Genomic DNA, 19467 nt, shown 5'->3' with positions numbered 1-19467 from the left:
GCTTCCCCCCCCCCCCCCGGGCTCTTTTCCTTTTTTTTTTTTTTTTTTTTTTTTTTTTTTTTTGAGACGGAGTCTGGCTCTGTCGCCCAGGCTGGAGTGCAGTGGCCGGATCTCAGCTCATTGCAAGCTCCGCGTCCCGGGTTCACGCCATTCTCCTGCCTCAGCCTCCGGAGTAGCTGGGACTACAGGCGCCCGCCACCTCGCCCGGCTAGTTTTTTGTACTTTTTAGTAGAGAAGGGGTTTCACCGTGTTAGCCAGGATGGTCTCGATCTCCTGACCTCGTGATCCGCCCGTCTCAGCCTCCCAAAGTGCTGGGATTACAGGCTTGAGCCACCGCGCCCGGCCAATGTCATATGCTCAATTTAGGTAAGTATTTTATGTGTACTTGAAAAATATTTGAATTCTGCAGTTGTTGGCTGTAATTTTCTATATTTGTCAATTAGATCAATGTAGCTAGTGGAGTTGTTCAGGCTTCCTGTATTCCTACGGAATGTTTTGTCTGCTTATTCTGTTGGTTGTTGAGAGGGGGTTGCGCTAAAATCTCCAATGATGAGAATAGATTTAAATTCTATCAATTTTGCTTTATAAATTTTGAAACTATGTTTTTTAGAGTGCAAAAATTTGGGATTGTTATGTTCTCCTGTTGAATTGATCTTTTAGCTTATGAAATATCCTTCCTTTTCTCTCATAGTATTTTTTCCTTAACTATCCTTAAATATAATTTGTGTGATAGTAATACAGCAATATCAGCTTTCTTCTACTTTTTGCATGGTATATTTTCCCTTTCTTTTTCTTTTTAATGTATCCACTTCTTTATGTTTAAAGTGTGTCTCCTGTAAATAGCATACAATAGGCCTTTTATTATCTAGTCTAATAATCTTTGCTTTTAATCATAGTATTAAGGCCATATGCATTTAATGAATTACTAATATAGTTGGGTTAAATTTCATAATGTTGCTACTTGTTTTCCATTTATTCTGCTTGTTCTTTGTTCTTTTCTCCATTTTACATTATATCACAGTATGCCCCAGGTTTCTACATTAGCATTATATATTTTGTTGTTAAGGGCTCTACCATAGTCCATTGCTTTGATGTTTCACAGCTTACTGAACCATTAGCTATCATTTGGTTTTCCCAGTGATTTTGCTATTACAGATAATGCTGCACTGAACATTGTATATGCAAAACTATCTCATTTAGATGTTATTTCATTAGGGCATATTTTCAAATGAAGAATTACTGATTCAAAGAGTAGAAATATCTTTACAATTCTTGATACAATTTGGTACCTTACTTTTCCTGAAAAATTATTCCAGTTCACAAGGCTATTGGCACTATATAGGGGTAGTGCTTTCATTGCAGTCTTGCTAGCACTGTGAGTTTGTTTTTTAATTTAAAAACGTTGTGTAGAAGAGAACTGAAGGGGTACCAGAATTATGATTTTCATTGCCATTACTGCATATAAATAAACAGAAAAAGAGAAAGTTATTTATGAATGAGCTCATTTCATCTACAAGCTAGACTAAGATTCCAAATTGCTCTGCTTCTATTTTTGCACACACTTTGACTTTGGCAGTAAGCCCTTGTAAATAACTCTTGGTAAAAGAATGTATATTTATGACATAATACGTAAAGTGGCATATACATTTTATTTGGTCCTAATAAAACTATAATTCACAAATAAAACTAAAGTAGGTTTATAGAATCGGGGGAACAGAAAGAGAAAGAGGAGAACCAATTGAAAACATGCTTAAAAGCAGAGTGAATGCATATTTCTAATTTAAACCTTATTTGAATAATCTCAAAATAGAGTGGCTGCCTCACTGAACTTAATGAACTTTTTTCTCAGGTGGATGATAGTGTTGAGGGTCAGTGGAAAAATCTTAAGAGATTTTTTATAGCATGATCTAAACTGCATAAAATGCAGGATATTCCCTCATCAAAAGTGCTCTAGACACTTACTAAAAACTAAGTTTCTCAACATGATAGTCCTGTGATCTGGACCTGAAAATTCAGAGTTCAGTCATATTTTTAAAAAGCAAAAAAACAACAACCGCAGAACCTAAAATAGAATAGTAGAGATCTTATTCATAATCAGCATCCCTCAGGGGCTTCAAAATGCACTGAAAATTTGGTTTTTCAAATTTAAAAAACAATGCTATGAAATGTCACTGTTGAAGTTGGGAACTAGAAATTGGCTTTGAATAAGCAAATCTATCGTTTGGCAATTTTTCCTTCTAGAATCAAATCTCAAATCTTTATTCAGTTTATGACAAATATCAACTCACCTACTAGTAAAAGTCCAAATATTTTAGCGTATTACTATCGGGGTAAATAAACATAAGCTGCTTTTTGAAAGTCTTTCTTGTCCACAGGTAATTCCTTAATTTATATCATCATACTGTTCTAGAAAATAGTACATTTATTCAAACTTTCAATCGTCCTCAATCATGTTATTATAAGACAAAGCTGAATGGATAAAGCTAGATGTGTGAGTGTAGATCACATCTGTCATAATTTTATCATCTTCTTACAACAAATGCATATTAACAATTTTTAAAATACCTAATGCCTAAAGAAAATAAATCTGCCTCAAAACATGAAGTATTTTATAAAAATCTGAGGTGACTCTTATGAATATATAGAAGAAAACAAATCTGCCTCTTCCATACTCTTTCCATTTAATGTTTTAGTTCCATATACCAGGGTAGTAAAATAAGTCCTTCCTTTTTGATTTGATCAGCGGACAGCTGCAAGCCGTCAACTTGATTTAACCACCTACAACCAGATTTCTCTCCCAAGCAATATTCCTTCATCTAAAGTTTGGTTTATTGAAAGAAAACAATATGTTTATGTGAAAAAAGAAAAACAGAGTGATCTTTTAAATTGATTCTCTAGGAGGTGTTTGGTTACCGGGACCACAGTGTACGCAAAGCCCTCTGCCTTGTCGCATCCGTGCTGACCTGTGGGGTCCTTCTGCTGCTGTTCTACTGGAGACCCCAGTGGAGAGTGTGGGCCAGCTGCATCCCATGCCCCTTGCGAGAAGCAGACACTGTTTTGCTGAGGACAACAGTGCGTGCCCTTCTGTTTTCTATTTCGAATGCCATGACCGTGTCTTCTGTGTTGCCTCTGTGGCACAACTCTGTGGCTGGTATTATATTTCAGAGGGTAGATTTCCTCTATTTAAAGAGTTTCCATAGATCAGAACAGGAGATGGCAACGTTATCTCTGCAATCCATTTGCTGTCTCTCATTTTGACCCAGGAGTGAAGAGCATTTCTTCCGCTTCCGCTTGGGGAAATTTCAACCCCATCAGGCCAACAGGGAGTGCTCTTCGCCATTCCATGAGCAGTGGCTGTCAGTGTTACAGCTTTTAGAGACCATAACATGCGAATGGTCATTCAGGTTTTCAAAAATACGTATTTTGGAGGATATTACACATGTTAAACACCTAGATGTCACTTTAATATAGCTAGAAACTATTTTCTGGAGAGAAAGCTTTCCTGAAAAATATTATCTTTCCTTTTATTTTCTAGCACAGTGGTTATCAAATTTTAGTGCATATCAGAATCATCTGGAGGGCTCATTGAAACAAGGGCTGCTGGCCCCACCCAGAGTTTTTAATTCAGTAGATCTGAAGTGGGGCTGAGAATTTGCATTTCTAGTAAGTTCTGAGATAAAGCTGATGCTCTTATTTGGGTCAAAGTTTTGTACCAAACTTTGAAAACCGCTTGTTTAGCACTTGGTAGGTATTTGGTTGACTGAGCATCTTATTGAATAACACTTGAGAATTTCATGAACTGGATGGTCTTTTTCCAGGACAAATTTCAACGATATATGAGGAAGAAGGTATTCTGCCTCTACTTATCCACACTGAAGTTTCCTGTAAGCAAGAAGTGGGAAGAATCCTTGGTGGCTGACTGCCATTCTATCATAAACCAAGCCTTAATAAAGCCAGAATTAAAAGTAAGTTACTTGAAGAGTACAGTGTTATGCATGTTTGCAGAGAAAGCATAACTTTATTAAATGAAAATTCCAAATATCACACTTTTGGAATGGGAATGACAGCTATGTATCAAAGAAAGTGAGACTGGCTGGGCATGGTGGTTCATGTCTGTAATCCCAGCACTTTTGGGAGGCCAATGTGGGTGGATCCCTTGAGCCCAGGAGTTTGAGCCCAGCCTGGGAAACATGGTAAAACCTCATCTCTATTAAAAATAAGAGTAAAAAATTAGCTCAGTATGGTGGTGCATGCCTGTAGTCCCAGCTACTCAGGAGGTTGAGGCAGGAGGATTGATTGAGCCTGGGAGGTCAAGGCTACAGTGGGTGGTCATCATGCCACTGCACTCTAACCTGGGTGACAGAGTGAGACCCTGTCAAAAAGAAAGGAAGGGAGGGAGGGAGGGAGGGAGGGAGGAAGGGAGGAAGGGAAGAAGGGAAGGAGGGAGGGAGGCACCCACAAGGGGACCTGCATCCTGCATTGAACATCACTCCCCTCTCCCGATGAGCTTTATGTTATGAATGACACCTGTTCTATCACATTTGTCATCCCAGCTGCGATGCATCCAGGTGCAGAAAATCAGGTATGTTTGGAACAACCTGGAGAAGCAGTTTCAGAAAGTTGGGTGAGTACAACGTTTTGTCACCCCTAAGTCAGGATATAGGGAAAAACACTGATTTGTTGAGTGCTATGAACTGAAGTGTGGTTCCTATCCTGACTACCTCCTAGGTTGCTAGAAGACAGCAACTCCTGCTCTGACATCCATCAGACATTTGGATTGGGTCTGACCAGTGAGGAGCAAGAGGTCAGGTAGGACTCTTGCTATACGCCTTAAGAGTAAACTCTGCCAACAGAAAATGAAGTATCAAATCAGTTATCATCAGTGCATTGTCGGCATAATGCTTCATCAGCTCGATATAGTCCAAGTTCATTTACTGGCAGCAGAGATACTCTAAATTGTTCTCTTCTTAGGCAAACTTATTTTTACAAAGACTAAAAGAACAGTGTAATCATATAAAATTTGATCTTTTATCTCAGGCTTCTATAGCAATCATCTTTGTGTTGTCTTTTTATTTTTCCTTTCTTAAAAAAAATCTTGAGTCATTCCCTAAATGTCAGCTTAGTCATCCTCCAAATCCTCGGAGAGGCAGAAAGACAATACTATGATTGCATTTTACTCTGAAGAAACAGCCCTGGAGATGAGGATTTTTGCTTGCTCAGTTAGTTGTGTTATTCACCACTATATCTGCAGCACCTAGAACAGTGCCTGATTCTCGGTAGGAGCTCAATAGATATTTCTAGAGTAAATGAATACGCTAATATATTCGTTGATTTTTTAGCTAACAAATAGGTACTTTGTAAGGAACTAAGGATCTAAAAATAAAGGTTTAGTCATTGTCCCAGAGACACTGACTAGTGAGAAAGAGAGGCAAAAATGTGTCACAATTATGAGATTGGTACCTATAGATGCACGTAAATTAGGAAATGCTTATGTTATTATTAACTCACAGATATACAGAGTCCCTGCCTTCTTCAGCTATTATTTGAAATGATGAATCCTTGCAAATCTGAAAGGAAATCATTACAAGTGTTCCCCAGAATCTTATAATCACCTTTATTTCTCACCCATTTTTAGAGAGAGTGTCTGCTTAACCTTTACAGTCAGCCAGAAACACCTATTCTCAAGCTAAGAAGTAATCTGATACTTTAAAATATAGGTTTTAAGCTCCACCCTCATAATTCTGGTAATTCTATAGGAGCAAGGGGTACTTAGAAGATATGCATTTTTAGCAAGCAACCCCCATAATTCTCACACACACCAAGTCTAAGAGTTACTAATCTGTTGTTTATAAGTTTTTCCTCTGTCAGACACTGTGAAAAATGAACCAGACATCTGGACTAGGACAATATTGCAAAATGCGTTAGAAATGGTATTATTGGCCGGGTGTGGTGGCTCATGCCTGTAATCCCAGCACTTTGGGAGGCCGATGCAGGCAGATCACAAGGTCAGGAGATCGAGACCATCCTGGTGAACATGGCAAAACCCTGTCTCTACTAAAAATACAAAAAATTAGCGGGGCGTGGTAGCGGCGCCTGTAGTCTCAGCTACTCGGGAGGCTGAGGCAGGAGAATAGCATGAACGCAGGAGGCAGAGTTTGCAGTGAGCCGAGATCATGCCACGGCACTCCAGCCTGGGCGACAGGCGAGACTCTGTCTCAAAAAAAAAAAAAAAAAGGTATTATTATGTAAGATTTCAGATGTAATGCTCAAAAAATTGACACACAAAACAGTTTTTAAAGTCATTAAAATATATAGGTTTAATAGCACTAAATACAAGACATTTAAAGGATTTATCTAGGACATTTAAGAATTCTAGATGATAGATGTAGACATACTCTGCCTGGGTTACCACTTCCGCAGGAACGATTTCCGGTCAGTGCAGCTACCTCATGTTTTTTTCTTATTTATCAAGCGCCAAACTTTAGTAAACGTTGTACATAAATTTAAATCTGATCCATGGCCGGGCGCAGTGGCTCGCCCGGGATTACACCCGTAATCCCAGCACTTTGGGAGGCCAAGGCAGGTGACCTGAGGTCAAGAGTTCGAGACAAGCCTGGCCAACATGGTAAAACTTCATCTCTACTAAAAGTACAAAAATTAGTCAGGTTTGGTGGCCTGTGCCTATAGTCCCAGCCAGTCAGGAGGCTGAGTCAGGAGGCTGAGGCAGGAGAATTGCTTGGACCTGGGAGGTGGAGGTTGCAGGGAGCTGAGATCATGCCACTGCACTCCAGCCTGGGCAACAGAGTAAGACTTGGTCACACACACGCACACACACAAAAATAATAATAATAATAAAATCTGATCCACACAATATAGAACTTGACAATCTAATAAGCAAGACAAGAGTATCATTTTCCAAATATGAAGAATGGAACAGATAATCTACTTATAGTCCATATTTATGTTATTTGGGGGGCGAAAAGAGAGTAAGTAGAATATGGAAGATTTTTCATTTCATTTTTTAGGGTAAGACCAAGACCTTGAAAAAATTAAGTGTGATGGATGGTTGAGTAATATCTTACCAATTTCCTAGTGAATTTGAGCTTGCTTTCATTAAAAAGCAAGTGCGTACAGTGAGAAATGAAGGGGGATACACAAGAATGTCTGATGAAAAGCTACAGAGTTTACATGCGAACTTTTTCTATGGACTCCCTAGCAACCAGGGAAAGAGAGACAATGCAGATTTACGTAGCTCTCACTTTTCAGTAGTGAAAGCATATCCGAGCATCAGGAGAAGTAACTTTACCCTGGAGAGAAATGGTGAGAAGGGATCCGGAAGAGAGCAAGTAAACTGTCCCAGCAGTTCCATGTTCCTTAGCTTCACCTGTCACGAACTGAACTCAAACTTCCATCTCGGTGCCTGTCCCAGACAGGTCAAAAGACACTCAAGGTAATTCTTTTACACCACAAAAGTGAGCCCATACGGGAAAAAATAAAAATAAAAAACCTACCTGATTCCTCAACTAGAAAAGTAGTCTTCCTATTAAGACCGTTTATCAGTTGAGCATCTCTTTACCTTCTTTTTCACTCAGCCCACCCACCCTGCTTCTGTCCCTTTTGTTCAGGCTCCAGAAAATAAAAGGAATAAATGACTTCCTGGCAGCAGAATTGGAAGGACTCTCTCCCAGCCCCCCTGCACCACCCCCCGCCCCCCCCCACACACACATACACACACACAACATACAACATACACACATGCATACATACACACATACATGCATACGTACATACATACACATGCGCACACACCATACACATATGCACACACACATGCGCGCACACACCCTACACACACACCTATACACACACACATGCACACACATGCACACACACATACATGCACACACACGCACACACACACATATATACACACACACAACATACACATACACACAACATACACACATACACACACACATACACCATACACCATACACCATACACCATACACACACACACACACATACACACACATACACATACACACACACGCGCACACACACGTGCACACATGCGCACACACACCCATACACACACACCATACACACATGTATACACACATATGCACACACACATACACATACACACCATACACACATACACATGCGCACACACATGCGCACACACATGCACACACGCACACACGCACACATGCACACACACATACACACACACATACATGCACACACACGCACACACACACACACACACGCACACACACACACCCCATACACACATACATACACACATACACACACACACCATACACCATACACACACATACGCACACATGCGCACACATGCGCGCACACACGTGCACACATGCGCACACACACCCATACACACACACCATACACACACGTATACACACACACATGCACACATACACACACACATACACATACACACACCATACACACACATACACATACACACACACACACATACACACACATACACATGCGCACACACATGCGCACACCACACACACGTATACACACACATACACATACACATACACATGCGCACACACATGCGCACACCACACACACGTATACACACACATACATGCGCACACACATGCACACACACATACACACATATACACACACACACACATACACGCACACATACACGCATACACACGCATACACACACACACACACACACACACACACACTTGGGGTTAAGTCCAGACCAATCATCTTGCTGGAGACCTAGCTCTCAGGAAGAAAAAAAGCTTTGATAGACAGGGTTTGCTGGCTTCTATGGTAGGAATATTCCATCCATGGCCAATTTAAGCCACCAAGGTGGCATCACCGAATGCGAAGCTGGGAAGAGAGCTCCCCATTGGTTTAGTGATTCGCAAGGCCACATTTAATTCTCAGTGTTTACCACAGCATTGAGAGAAAAGGCATGCTTGTCAGCGCCAGAGGAAAGGAATCCGAGTGACAGCAAGAGAAGGTAGGTTTACCATTTATGCGTAGCTCCAAGCTTACAGAAACTGTTCCATGAGAACACAGAACATTAGGGGAGAGAGAAAGAAGAAAAAAGAAGGTGAGAGAGAGAGAGGGATAGAGAGAGGCTGCTGTGAGACCCTACTCTCTTACTTCTCAGTCTTGGGGAGAGGAAAAGTTAGAAACCATGCTTGTATACCATGACCTCTATCCGCTTTGAAACCACCTCTAGAAAATAGCCCTGTAGTAGATACTCAGCCATGAGATCAGCTTTTACAGAATGATCAGGGCAGGAGTGGTTGGAGGTGAGGAAAGGGGCTTTGCTCATTCTTCTGGAGGCCAATAACATAGTCTCAACTACTAGAATTCAATTAGAAGTTAATGAGTTACTTAAAAATATAACATGTATATATCCTTTCTTTAAAATTTAATGTATAAGGTATGTAATAAAAATTAAATGAACTGAGATCATTTTCTTTTTTAATAAAGTGGAATTATCAGATCCATGGTTCTATGGATCTCGGCCCATTTAAAGTACAAAATCACTTAGCTCTGCCTTATTTAGAGCAAAGCCCTACAGAGGGACCCGTAAACCTAAATCCAGAATCTCCCTGGCAGGATCCTGCACTGGGTTCCTTTGTCCTCCCATCTCCACTCCTGATGTCCTCCTGGTCCATTCCCTTCTGCATCCCCATGCCTGGGAACACTCAAGGCATTTCCCCAGAAAAACTGGAAGCACCTCACTTAGCTCAGGTGGAGGGCTTGAAATCCTCTCAGGGCCCAACTTCCCAAGTTTTCCTGAGGCTATCTGAAAACATGCAATTTAGGCAATGAAAGAAATGGGCAGGTCACAGATGAGGACAAATGTAAAAAACTAAAATAACTCTCATGTCATTTGTAGAATGGAGATACAGTCTCTGTATAAGTGTTTCATTAAAGTACACAAGCAGGTTCAAGCTGTAATGAAATTGAGGTGTTTTCCTTCCATAAAGCAATTTCTCAAAATACTCCAATCTTGTTTTTATTATTGTTTTTAATGGAAGGGCTCTAAGGCCAGCACTCTTGCTGTATGATACAACCACATCCAAATCCCAGAAGTTGGTGCCACGTCCTATGCATCTGTGAAGATCTCAGGTCTTCCTCCCTTTGTAAAACGAGAGTGTTAGGGAAGTCAGGAACTCGCTAACAGAATCACACGGGAACTTTCTCAACCTCTACATGTCTGCTTCCTAAAAATTCCTAAGTTCCGGGAAGTGGGTTATGCCGGAATCTCCTGGCTTGACATTGTTTGTGTGGAGAACTATAGACATCCCTGCCTGCCGCAGACCCTGCTGGAAACTTATCAGAATGGAAGCAGTGAGCAAAACACAGGTGCAGTTTGAAAAAGCCCCATCATAATTCTAACATGCCCTTCCTTCCTCCTGGAGGACTCCTTCCGTCTTTCCCACCTGGAGCCTAAAGTGGCTACCACACAACACATTATTAACAATTACTTGGCAAGTTAATTGACTGAATGAATGAATAACAAATGGGGGACATGGACCTCCTCCAGGAGAAAGTCCTCCTAGTCATCTGCATTTTGTTTTCTCAGAAATAAATTCTAACAGCTTGACTGTTCTCTCAGGGTTGGAGGAAACCTCAATGATTCCTCAAGTTTAGTCCACGGTCCCTGCAGAAATCCCCTCCACAGGTTTCCTGCTGAAAAATTGTTCAACTTCTGGAGAGGGACCATCCACCTCCGAAGAAGCTCTTCTTCTGATGGATAGTTAGAACTATTAGGCAGGTCTGCTGAATTTTATTTGGCCTGTGTTGTTCTGTGAAGCCACTGGGAACATTCTGGGAACAATTTTCCCCACCAGCTGGTCAGAATGTCAGCTCCCTTGTTTCTTAGACCTTTCCTCATGTGAACCAGCTTTGAATCTTATCTTTCTTCCTGTTGCTCAGCCATTGGTCAACATCCCTGAACAGTCTGCTTGGCTTGTGCTGAAAATGAGATGGGTGCATGATCTCTAAACACACAATATTTTTTGGCAAGAAGCGGTAGAAGAGATGAAGCAGCAAGGGGCATGCCAGGCTGTGATTTCAATATGGCTCAGATGAGCCATAAAGAGGATGATCTACAGGCAAATATTGATCTGCTGGATCCCCATCCTCATGGGATCTCTTCTCTCTTAATGGTAATATTGCCAAACTTGGAGAGCCAAAGAGCATCAGAAGCTAGGATTGCTTTCTAAACTGCTTTCCATACCCTGTGTACTGCCTTGAACCTTATTTATTCATGCTAATATTTAGGGAATATCCTCTAGGTCAGACACTGTGCCCCTAGATGTTAGATTTTTAGACAGGATTTAAAAATCTCTGTTTCTAGGCTGGGCATGGTGGCTCATGCCTGTAATCCCAGCATTTTGGGAAACCGAGTCAGGTGGATCACGAGGTCAGGGGTTTGAGACCAGCCTGGCCAACATGGTGAAAACCCGTCTCTACTAAAAATACAAAAGTTAACCAGATGTGGTGGTGTGGGCCTGTAACCCCAGCTACTCAGGAGGCTGAGGAAGGAAAATCGCTTGAAACTGGGAGGCAGAATTTGAAGTGAGCCTAGACTGTGCCAATGCACTCCAGCCTGGGTGACAGAGCAATACTCCGTCTCAAAAAAAAAAAAAAAAAAAAGAAAAAGAAAAAGAGAAAAAAAAATCTGTTTCTGCCTTTAAAGGGACTCTAGGAAACTTGAGGGAAAAATACATGTAAATACACATTATAATTTAATGATGTAGGTGCTGTTGCTAAGAAAAGAAAGGTTGTTGAAGGAGAAAAATAGAGTTAATTGTGCTAGAGGGAGTAAGACTTCAAAGATAGCTGCCATTTATTGAGAACTAAATGCTTTATGTATTTTTCTCATATGCTACTGGCAGGATTTTTTTTTAAATTAGGGTCTCCCTTTGTTGCCCAGACTCGTCTCAAACTCCTGAGGTCAAGCAGTTCTCCTGCCTCAGCCTCCCAAATAGCTGGGACTACAGGTGTGTGCCACACATTCAGCTTGATAGCAGTTTTATTAGGTATGTTTTATAAAACCCCTTTTACAGACGAGAAGAGTGAGGCTGACCCCTCATTCGGTCGTCAGTTCATTCATTCAACATATAGTAGGCTCTGTTTTAGGCATTCGGAATATATCGATGTCCTCTGGAAGCGTACATTATAGTGGAGGACACAGTCTGGTTTTTTGCACACTTATTAATATGTAAAACATAACATGTAATTTCAGGTAATTATGTGCACTAGAATGAAGCATGGCGGGATGAGGAGATGAAGAGAATCTGAATTGAGAGTCAGGGTAGCTATTTTAAGCAGCATTGTTAGAAAAAGCCCAGTAAGGAGATGCTATTTGAACAGAGAAAGAATGAAATTCATTCACAAGGGAATACCCTTGTTTCATTCAGGGACTGAGCGAGTAAGCCATACAAAGTTGTGGGGGGAATTAGTTCCCGGGGGAGGGAACAGCAAGCAGAAAGTCTCAGCTGGATTCAAATCCAGGTCTATCCGATCTCACATTTCTCAACCATTAGACTTGATTGTCAGATCTGGCTCTCAGCGGCTGAGCAGACATTTATGAGCTGAAGAATGTGGGAAGGGCATTCAAAGTAGAGAGAGGGAAGGGAGGACCAACTTTGGGGTCCGAAATTCTGACACTTTGCTTAACACCAGATCATTGCCCCAGATCGTGTAAAAGAGTCCTGAGTACTGAAATGGTTTGAGTTATGGGCTCTTTCCAGTGTGAGGTATAGGGACTTAAGAAGTCAAAGAGCATGATGGGCTGTTTGTCCTCTCTGATTCCCAACATCCTTGAACCTCAGTGCTTTCATGGCATGGAGTTAGAAGACCTTGGTTTGAGTCCTCTCTGTACTTTGCAAACTACAATTGTACTTGGAAAAAATATGGCTAAGAAGTTAGATAAACTTGGGCTCAGCTCTCTGTTATACCTCAGTGAGACCGAAGATCTCTCGGGTAGATTCTCCCCATTGATCCTTTCTGAGGCAGATTTGTGAAGTGGAGTCATAGACCATGCTACAAAGCCTACCTCCTTCTGGCTTTGTGATCCTGGAAAAGTTTCTTGCTTTATCTGAACTTGAGTTTTTATTACAATAGGTGCTAATATGAAATCTCATGGGAATAATGTGATGATTGAAGGAGTTAATGCATATAAAAGGCTAAGTGCAGTTTCTGACACTGTCAACTGTGTTGAAAAGTTATATTGTAGGCCGGGTGTGGTGGCTTATGCCTGTAATCCCAGCATTTTGGGAGGCTGAGGCGGGTAGATCACCTGAGGTCGGGAGTTCAAGACAAGCCTGACCAACATGGAGAAACCCTGTCTGTACTAAACATACAAAATTAGCCGGGTGTGATGGCGCATGCCTGTAATCCCAGCTACTCATGAGGCTGAGGCAGGAGAATTGCTTGAACCTGGGAGGCGGAGGTTGCGTTGAACTGAGATCGTGCCATTGCACTCCAGCCTGGGCAACAAGAGTGAAACTCCATCTCAAAAAAAAAAAAAAGTTACATTGTCGTGATTAATACTAGATGTGTGCACTTTTGGCTACATGCCACACTGAGTAATTTTTTCCATTGGCAAAATAGGGATATTAGCCCTTTCCTTTGGACTATTGTGAGGATCAAATGAATCTTTTGTAAAAACTTTGTTAATGGTAAAATAGTATAGAAATATGCGTTCCTGTTGTAATGCACATGTGTTACACTTTGTGTATAATGTACACATTTACCAAGTGTTAGCCATGAAGGCCATGTCTTCCAGTTCATTTGCTCATTCATTTATATATTCATTCAGTTCATACACTAAGGGCCTGTCCTAGGTGCTGGAGGTACCAAAGTAAGATAGATATGACTTCTAACATCAAGGATAATCTAGAACGCCTGACAAGTCTAGGAACATCTGCATAGCTGTGTCTTTTTCGCTGCTTTTAGTATATAATAAAATTATTTTAAAAGTAACTCAAAATGAAAGCATCTTTCCAAGTTTTTGTTTTGAGTTGTACTACACTTAAAATATATTTGTATCGAGGACTACAGCTCTGTCCATCATGCACTGACTTTCATTTCAAAAATAGTAGTTTAGAATTAGGTTTCAAAAGAACTTGCATGTTATTTTTTAAATCAAAGTCACAAAATCTCCAAAGAGTAGAAAAATGACTTCTGTTTAGTTTGGCCTGTAGTCACTTGTCACTGAACTTGTAGCTCTGACACTAATGGATGATCAATCTCCTACAGAAGATTAGTGTGTGGGCCTAACACCATTGAGGTTGAAATCCAACCCATATGGAAGCTGCTTGTTAAACAGGTAACTGTTTTCTTTTTTCTTTCTTTTTTTTTTTTTTTTTTTTGAAAAAATAAATTTCTGCCCCTTACTTCTTACTTCCTAGAAGGAACACATAAATACTTTGATGTGAATGATATCTTGTTTCATGCAACTTCTTTTTGCTACTGCTTATTTTAAACTCAGGTGTACTTTAAAATTCCTTTCCAGTGTGAGACAGATTCCTGCTTCATAATCCCCTGTTTGTTTTGTTTTGCTCTCTTAAGTTTGGATGATGGTGGTGGTGGTGGTGGTAGGGGGCGTGGTTAGTCCACTGGGTTGCTATAACAAAATGTCATGCACTGGGTGGTTTAAACAACAAACATTTACTTTCCCACAGTTTTAGAGGCTGGGAAGTCCAAGATCAAGGTGCCTGCATATTGGGTTCCTGGTGAGGACCCGTTCCTGGGCCTGCAGAGTATTGCATTCTTTGTGTCTTCACATGGTGGAGAGAGAGCTCTGGTCTCTTCCTCTTCTTACCAGGACACTAATTCCATCGTGGAACCTCTACCTTCATGACCTCATCTAAACCTAATTACCTCCCAAGGAACCCACCTCCCAATACCATCACATTGGAGGTTAGGGCTTCAACCTATGAATTTAGCGGGGACACAAATGTTCAGTCCACAGCATGAGGCAATGTTATTATTTCTATAATTTTTGAAGATTTGAAATATATTCTTTTGGTCTTTTTCAAATGGCTTTATTATTTTCATTTTCTTGAGAGTAAGTTCTCCCTTTGTTAGTGTTTTATTTTTGTTTTTATTTTTAGCAATATTTTCCTTGTGTGCTTGGATTTTTTTTTTTTTAACGCTTACTTTAAGTGGGACTTTCCCCATCAATTTTTCCCTTTCTCTCTGTGCTTTCTGTGCTTCTTTGATGGCTTTGTTTGCCTCCAGTTGGCCCCTATGTGGTCCCTGAAGGTTTGGGCACTTGTCTTTCAGGGATTTGTCATATGCATGTCCTTAGCCAGCTTGAGGCTTGGCCCAGTTCACAGTTGTACCATGGGTTCTCTTCTCTCTCATTCTACCCTTGGGTGGAAAGCCCTCATTGGTTATGACTTTGCTCAACCTCTATTCTGGAACAGGAAGCCCGTGGCTACCCTTGTTTTCCACCGTAAGCCTCATTTCTATCCTCTGCCACCTGAGGAACACGTTCTGTCTCTATTCCTCTGAGAAAGGAGCTCCTAGATTTTGCTGTCTAGTCTTTGTCTGGAACCCATGAATCTGATGATGTGAGTCCCCACTCAATGCTGCATGTTTCCAGTCTATTTCTAACCCATAAAGATGGCCATTTTGTTTTGGAGCATGGACATATCTTTTTAAGATTAAAAAATTATTTACCATTATTCTGTGTCTGGAGCAGAAAACAGGTTGCTTTTTTTTAGCTTTATTTTTTAGACTAGTTTTCAGTTCACAGCAAAATTTGGTGGAACATACAAAGATTTCCCATATACATCCTGCCTCGACATATGCATAGCTTCCCTAACTATCAAAAAGTAGGCAGCTTTTTAAACTTCAAGTACATTTTCAAATTGCCAAATATTCTCCAGGGGTCAATGTGTTCTATTTTGAAAGGAGTGTTAGTATTTTCTGGCACCTATTTACTAGCCCTTTAGTAGAAAGAAAAAAAAAGCAAGTACAACTATTTCTTTACATTTGGTTTCAAAAGAATATTAAATAGACAACCAAATTAATTAGGATACTGTTGTTTCTTCTGTAACAAGTATTTCACCAGTTTTCTACTGGATTTGTTTAACTTCAAGGTCATATTATCATTTGTATGTAACCTACAATTAAAGCATTTTATAATAAGCAAACAAAAAAGCTGTAATTTGTAAGTAAAGCAGTGGGGATTGAAATAATAATATTAAGGAACAAAATCTTTTTTAATGGACAAAATATATCCAACCCTTAAGATACAACGTACTCACTTATTTACCATGTGTCAGTTCACTTTTAAGACTAAATTAGAATTGTATTTAGTACGTAAGGAAATTATAGAAAACAGAGGTAAGGGAGATTAGCGCTGGTTTTAACCAATATTTCATCCAATTCATAATGATTAGAAATAACAGTTTCTCAGAAAAAGAATCCTTGCTTTGCTCTGACGGGCTCTTTAATCCACTTTCTGCATGTATACCCTGTGACCGTTCTCTGGCTTCTTAGGTTTGCCCTCTCCGCTCTCATTATTAGCATGAGTTAGCAGGACCCAAATGGGAAAAATTGAGGGAACGAGAAAAGTTGAAGGTATTCTCACGAGACCAAAAATAGACATGTATGACCGACCAGCTTTCGGGCTGGTCATACTTTCTGCTCTTGATTTGTCCTGCAGCTTTGGGGAAGACATTTCTCTCCAGCCTTCCTCCTTGTCCAAGAGAAGGGCTTGACTGACTCTCATGTGACCTTGCTAAGACCTGTGACGTGAAAGATGCTATTTTTAAATGACCTGAAAAGAAAAGTAGAATCTTTCATTTTCATTACACAACTTGACTAAATCTGCAGCATGTGATTATATGAAAAATAAAACTGCACTTAAACTGTTCCAAATGGAAGTACATTTTTAAAAGAGACTGAATCACCTACCTCCCCCATTATGAGTAAATCTGTTTAAGAAGGTGAATTGTTAAATTTTGTTATTGGTAAAATATTTTTGAAATTCAGAATAAGAATGATCAATTTGTGGGCATGGCTCTGAATGCACAAAATAATTTTGCTTCCACCATATCACATTCTATGTGTCTGACATTTTCTCAACCCAAATCAATAGAGATCTAAGTGAATTCTTAAATATTAGAGGTTTGTGCATGTTGTAAAAAAAAAAATGAGAAAAAGTTAGATAATGAAATGACATCTTCTTGATTACTACTAAGGTTCATGCAAGTGACCCAAATGCCATTTTTGTACCCACAGGTTTTAAATCCATTCTATGTGTTCCAAGCCTTCACCCTAACTTTGTGGCTGTCTCAAGGTTACATGGAATACTCTGTGGCCATCATCATTTTGACAGTTGTCTCCATTGTCTTAAGCGTGTATGATTTGCGACAGGTAAGCCCTGAAATCACAGCTGGATTCTATTTAGCTTCTAGCTAAAGAAGTAAAGCCCGTGGTGTTTCTACTGAGAGCCAGCAGTGCTTTGTCAACCATAAGTCATAAAACAAAAAGTGAGGGTTTACCAAATGTGGGATCACAGAAGGAGGACTTTAGGACTACCAGGGAGAATTAAATGTCTTAGCAAACTCCGATTATCATCTGAAGCCTTCATTGAATGCTTTGTTTAGAAGGACTCTAAGGCTGTATTTGAGTATGGTGGGAAAGAATGCTGTGATGGATGAAAGATGCCAGTCATAGTTTTAGGAGAATGAAGGGGTAGCATCTCAACTGTGTGCATTAATCAAGATATTATGCCCCTTAGAACATTTCCATATATTTTCCTGGACTTAAATATTGTATTTGTTCTATAGGTTTCCTATTTAATTGTCTTTGAAAAATTTTAGTCTCCCTCTTAGAAGTCCTTTGTAAATGCCTATGTCTTCATTTGATATTTGAATATATCTTTAAGGAAATCCAAAAAACATACAGAAATTCCTGTGTGGGAGTTAGGGGATGGGTTGTAGAAAAAATTAGGTTTGATTCTATACTCAATAAGACAGTGTTTCAGTAAGAGAATTCCCTGACATTTTTGAGCTTCTGACTTATTAAATCAAAATATCCAGGGTTGGAATCTTCATTTCTAAAAGTTTTATAACTGATGATTGTTATGCATTCTAAAAGCTTAACAATGATTATTATAAGGGAACCCACTGAAGGATAAATTCAAACACCAAGATTCCAGATATATGTATTTATTTATTAATGCCATCATCATATTTTTCACTCATTTTACTCTATGAAGTGCACATATATATATATATACCAGCTTATAAGGAGATTTATGTCTTTATTAATTTTTAAAATTAAAATAGGATCTTACTATGCATATTGATCTGGAACTTTCATTTTTCACTTTATAATGGCAATTCACCAAGTAAATAATTATAATTCATGTTTTTAAAATAACACTATACTATTTCATGATAATAATTTATTTCACTGTTCTGTTACTTGTTGAAAGTAATTTCCCCTCAATCTGTTGCCACCACAAATAATGTTGAATTAAAAGTTACGACTACAGTATGGGCATGTTCTTACATATTAGTGTTTGCATTTTTTTAGCATAGCAACCAAAAGCCAGGTTTCTGAATCAAGGCATATGTATATTTTGAATTTTAATAGATGCTGCTATATTATTTTCCACAAATGAAAGACTTTTTTAAAATCAGAAACATACAAGAGTATTTATTTTCCCCGGATTCATCAGTTTCTGGAGTTATATTGATATTTAAAATTTTTAAAATCTAACATATTTAAAAACTAGGTCTCATTGATGTTTTAATGTACATTTTCCTGATTGCTGGTGAGACTAGACGCTTTTTTTGTCTAATAGTGTTTTGCATTTTCATTTTATATTAAGGGCCTCTTTATATTCATCATATATGTGAAAAAGTTTTTAGTCTATTTTTCTAGACTTTGACTTTAGCTATCGATGAAAATTTACGTAGAGTCAAATATATTTCTTTTCCTTTATGGTTTATTGTTTTGCTTATAAGATCTCCCCTTCCAAAGTTAGGTAATACCTGTTTTCTAATACTTGTAATTTGCTTATTTAAAAATCCTTCCTGGAATTTAAACTTTCAGGTTCCGCATCTTAACAAAATCTCTACATTCCTTTGTTCAAAACAGTGGCTAATACGGGAACTTTAGACTTGGTGGCAGTATTGCAAAGGATTTCTTTAAAAAACAGAAAAGGAATTAGAGGACAAACACTAATCTCATTAGCAGCCAGTATTTATTAATAAAAGGGTACCTAACCCAACCTGTAAAGCACCTTGTAACACTCCACAAAATGAGCCAGTTTCCTGAAACTGTATATTTGCAATTTAAATCACAAGTCCTCATTCATCAACATCTGTTTAGCACTTTACAGTTTACAGTAGGCACCCATATTCATAATGTATGTGTTTGTATGGGACATGGCAAATTAGGAAAT

The 19467-nt window shown here is 39.3% G+C and overlaps 1 protein-coding gene across 1 annotated transcript in view; it reads left to right on the top strand.

Moving 5' to 3' along the window:
- Window positions 1-19467, top strand: part of ATP13A5 (ATPase 13A5) — a 116513-nt gene that overhangs the window by 17854 nt on the left and 79192 nt on the right. The window contains exons 2-7 of the mRNA XM_025377760.1: window positions 2899-3072; window positions 3819-3965; window positions 4554-4624; window positions 4729-4809; window positions 14295-14364; window positions 17292-17426. Coding sequence (XP_025233545.1) covers window positions 2899-3072; window positions 3819-3965; window positions 4554-4624; window positions 4729-4809; window positions 14295-14364; window positions 17292-17426 — 678 coding nt within the window. The remainder of the gene's footprint in view (window positions 1-2898; window positions 3073-3818; window positions 3966-4553; window positions 4625-4728; window positions 4810-14294; window positions 14365-17291; window positions 17427-19467) is intronic.

Source organism: Theropithecus gelada, chromosome 2 (genome assembly GCF_003255815.1).
Source record: "Theropithecus gelada isolate Dixy chromosome 2, Tgel_1.0, whole genome shotgun sequence".
NCBI lineage: Eukaryota > Metazoa > Chordata > Mammalia > Primates > Cercopithecidae > Theropithecus > Theropithecus gelada.
This window is presented reverse-complemented; position numbering and strand designations above follow the sequence as displayed.